This window comes from Microtus ochrogaster, linkage group LG1 (genome assembly GCF_000317375.1).
Source record: "Microtus ochrogaster isolate Prairie Vole_2 linkage group LG1, MicOch1.0, whole genome shotgun sequence".
Taxonomy (NCBI): Eukaryota; Metazoa; Chordata; class Mammalia; order Rodentia; family Cricetidae; genus Microtus; species Microtus ochrogaster.
In genome coordinates this window covers 2,250,476-2,254,362 of record NC_022027.1, presented here as the reverse complement: position 1 = coordinate 2,254,362, position 3,887 = coordinate 2,250,476, and the positions used below count along the sequence as shown (strand labels likewise).

Sequence of the window (3,887 nt, the reverse complement as noted above, 5' to 3'; positions counted from 1 at the left end):
TCCTCCTCCTCCTCCTCCTCCTCCTTTTCTGGCTTTTTGTTTTGTTTTTTGAGACAGGATCTCTCTACATAGCCCTGGAACTTGCTCTGTAGACCTCCGGCCTCGAACTCAGATTCTCCTGCTTTGGGTTTGCAAGTGTAGGGCTTTTTAATTTTCAGATAGGGTAGGATTCGCGGCTACCCTCCTGTTCACTCTCTCATGTTCCAAAGTGTTGTTTTGTTTTTCTTTTTTTGCTTGTTTCTTTTCTGGATTTAAAAAGGAATATTTCTTAATACACTTATAGGGGGGTGCCACGGTACAGTGTGAAGGTCAGAGAACAGCTTGGGGGTGTCCCTTCCCTCCTTCCTCAGCGAGCCCCAGACCCTTTGACCCTCATCATCCTGGCTGTAACTGGGGCCCAGAGGAGTAGAGCAGATGACCCAGGATGGAACCAGGGAGACAGCAGGGCTGGTGCGAAGGCTCCTGAAGCTAGGATCCCTTGGGGGCCTCTCCCACTGTCCCCCTCAGCCCTGGGCCCCCTCGGTCTCTTCATCTGTCTGTGTGTGGAGAAAGTTCTTAGGTTACCGCCCAGCTGTGTGACTTTGAACTGTCCACTCACCCTCTCTGGGCACCCGCTGAGTGACCTGTGAAGATGGAGGGCAAGTTCTGCAGACCTCATCGGAGGCTCACAGGGGCACCTCTGCCTCGGTGGTGGTTATTTTGTTGAGATTGCTCTCATAGTTTCACAGTAGGGTAAACTGAGGCAACCCTGCCTGCCCAGGATTGCAGAAAACCTAGGGGTGTCCTTAAATGCAGTCAGATGTGGTGCTTGGCCGCTTCTCAGCCTGCAGGACTGGGGCTCAGTTGGTGGTGCAGGCGGGCAGCCCAGCCTGCAGGGGGCTAAGGCGGGGAATCAGGAGTTCAGAGTCGTCCTCAGCTCCATAGTGAGTTGAAAGCTAGCCTGGGCTACACGAGACCCCGTCTCAAACACACAAACCAAAAAGTTTTTAGTCTGACCCTCCAGAAGGCGGGCCGAGGGGACCTGAGCTACCCTTGTGTGTCCTCAGCCTCAAGCTGGAGTGCGACAAGCTGGCCAGCGAGAAGTCAGAGATGCAGCGGCATTACGTCATGGTAAAGTCCCCTCAGGGCCCCGGGGGTCTGGGCGGGTGACCCCAGACTCCCCACACAGCGCAGGTGACTGCTACCAAGTCCCCGTGGCTGAGGGTGGCCTGGCCGCCGGCCCGGGTAGTGGCTGAGGTGCCAAACTACTGACTTGTATCCTGGGCCTGCCAGGACCCCGCTGTCCTTGGCTGCAGCTGGAGGAGGCAGCAGTGGAAGTCAGCCACCGCCAGCCAGCCGGAAGCAACTGGGAAGCCACCACCAGTCCCCTCCCTCCAGGCCGTCCGGATAGGCATCCCTTAACCCTTCCATGGCCGGATGGGACCTGTAGTTCCCTGCAGAGGAGGTTGTGGGGTCTTAGGGCTTTGTGGCAAGGGTCGTGAAGAACAAATAGGAACTCAGTGGCTGGGAGGGGCACAGGGAATGCTGGGATGTGCAGAGAGCCAGGCCACCCAGAATGTCACCCCCCTTGGTCCCTGACTCGCCTCCTTCCCCACCCTACAGTACTATGAGATGTCCTATGGATTGAACATCGAGATGCATAAACAGGTAAGCCTCAGTTTCCCTCATCACCTCAGCACCCAGTGACTTCCAGACTGAGAGTTAAGACTACTCCTGTTACCCCCCAGAGATGGGCCCAGCACCCCCACATCTTAGCCCTTCTTGTGGGCCCGGCTGGCCCCCAGGCATGGCCTCAGCCCCGTCCCCACCCCCTCCTAGTGTCCCCCAGGTACTGAGGGAAATTATGTGTGTTCCAGGCTGAAATCGTGAAGAGGCTGAATGGGATTTGTGCCCAGGTTCTGCCCTATTTGTCACAGGAGGTAAGCAAGCCACCAGTGGGGCAATGGGGCTCCCACCACACCTGCCGGTTGCCCTGGAGTCACAAACCTGCCCACCCTAAATTTAGCAGAGAAGTGAAGTGGTAGGGTCAGACCCCTGTGACATAAAGGAGGACCCGGGTGGAGGGAGGGCAGATGATGGGGGACCCAGGTGGGCAGGTGACTCCTGTAGTCCCCGAGCTGGATTCCTAGCCGTGGCCACCCCACATCCTCCCATGGTCCCCCTGAGTACCTAGGGCAGGGCTTCCCTGTGCATTCCAGAGGTTTTCCACTGCAATTGTCCTTTGCGTGAGAGAACAGTCATTGCCCCCTCCCCTGCCTATTCCAGCATCAGCAACAGGTCCTGGGAGCCATCGAGAGAGCCAAGCAGGTCACGGCTCCTGAGCTGAACTCCATCATCCGAGTAAGTCAGAGCCCTGGGTGAGCAGGGACAGGTGACTCAGGTGGGCAGGTGACCCCTGTGAAGTGAAGACAGGAGATTTGGGCGGGCAGGTGACTGATAGGTGATCTGGATAGGCAGGAGACCAGTGACAGGGACACAGATGGACGCATGACTCAGATGGGCAGCTAGCTGACGGTGATGAGGACCTGCGTGGGGTCCCTCAGTAATTCAGGTGACTGACCGGTGCCCTGGGTGGGCAGATGACCCGGATGTGTGGGGGGGGAGGGGGACGGGGTCGTGGGCTGACCCCGTCCCCTCCACCCCGCAGCAGCAGCTCCAGGCTCACCAGCTGTCCCAGCTGCAGGCGCTGGCCCTGCCCCTGACACCGCTGCCCGTGGGTCTCCAGCCGCCATCACTCCCTGCAGTCAGCGCGGGCACTGGCCTGCTGTCCCTCTCGGCTCTGGGCTCTCAGGCACACCTCTCTAAGGAGGACAAGAATGGACATGATGGGGACACCCACCAGGAGGATGACGGCGAGAAGTCGGATTAGCTCCTGGGGAGGGGGGCTGGGGGGAGGGGGGACACAGGGGAGACAGGCACAGAGAGGGAGCAGTGTTCCGAGGGCCACACAGCACAGAACTCCGTCACTACCCAAGCTTCCACCCCCAGTCCCGGTTCCAGCCTTCTTGCCCTGCACCCTGGACCTAGGGGACCTCAGAGGGACACCCCAGGTTACAGAGAGCAGCAAGAAATCCCCCACCTGCGACATTTATCCGGGTCACCACCACCAGTCTTGGCCCAGAATGTACACAATGCAACTCTAGCTGCCCCTTTCCGTCCTGTGCGCCCCGAGTCCTCCCTGTGCCCCGGCTCTGCTTCCCCACACTGTACACTTGCTAGGTCCAGACCCCCCCCCCAACTCACCCAGTCCAGTACCCTCGCCCACGAAGAAGGGGGACAGAGGAAGTGACATGAAGGCTCGGGACTGCAGTGGGGGTGGGCACCCACAAACCTCCCTTCCTCCCCTTCCCCAAATAAACATGAGGGTTCTGAATTTGGTTTGTTTATTATTCCTTTTTTTTTGCCCCAGTATTCTATAGCTTGTCTTCTAAGAAAGGGGATTTAAAGAAAGAAAAAAAGGAAAGAGTTAAAAGACCGAAGCCGCGCGTGTCTGTGTATATAGTTAGCTTTGGGGTGTCGTCTTGGTCTCCTCACAAAGGGGGATTGCTGTACTGAGGGTGGGGTCTAGCTGTGCCTTTAAAATAAAAACATGAAAAGGTTGGCTGCTGTGTCCCTGCCTCTGTCTTGTGGGGTGGGGACCCCTTTCCTCGGGACACCCCCATCCCAGGATGGAAGATCCCTTGGTGGGCAAGCAGTGGTGAGCCACTGATGTGGGGTCCCACAGCACAGTTCACAGGTGAGTCACTGGGCCCTGCTAGGCTGGCTGTGGGAAGGCCCTGGCATGAATCTCTACTTGTTTGTATTTATTTATTTATTTATTTATTTATTTATTTATTTTCGAGACAGGGTTTCTCCGTAGCTTTTGGTTCCTGTCCTGGAACTAGCTC

At 57.3% G+C, this 3,887-nt stretch overlaps 1 protein-coding gene across 2 annotated transcripts in view; it reads left to right on the top strand.

Moving 5' to 3' along the window:
- Aes (amino-terminal enhancer of split) overlaps window positions 1-3,600 on the top strand; it is a 7,094-nt gene extending 3,494 nt beyond the window's left edge. The window contains exons 3-7 of one of the 2 annotated variants that reach the window (XM_005358968.1): window positions 1,047-1,110; window positions 1,603-1,647; window positions 1,857-1,919; window positions 2,266-2,340; window positions 2,651-3,600. In XM_005358968.1, the coding sequence (XP_005359025.1) occupies window positions 1,047-1,110; window positions 1,603-1,647; window positions 1,857-1,919; window positions 2,266-2,340; window positions 2,651-2,869 (466 nt within the window). In that variant the 3' untranslated portion in view covers window positions 2,870-3,600. Of the gene's footprint in view, window positions 1-1,046; window positions 1,111-1,602; window positions 1,648-1,856; window positions 1,920-2,265; window positions 2,341-2,647 lie in introns of both variants that reach the window. The other variant, XM_005358967.1, reaches the window with a different exon arrangement.
- The last annotated feature ends 287 nt before the right edge of the window (window positions 3,601-3,887 follow it).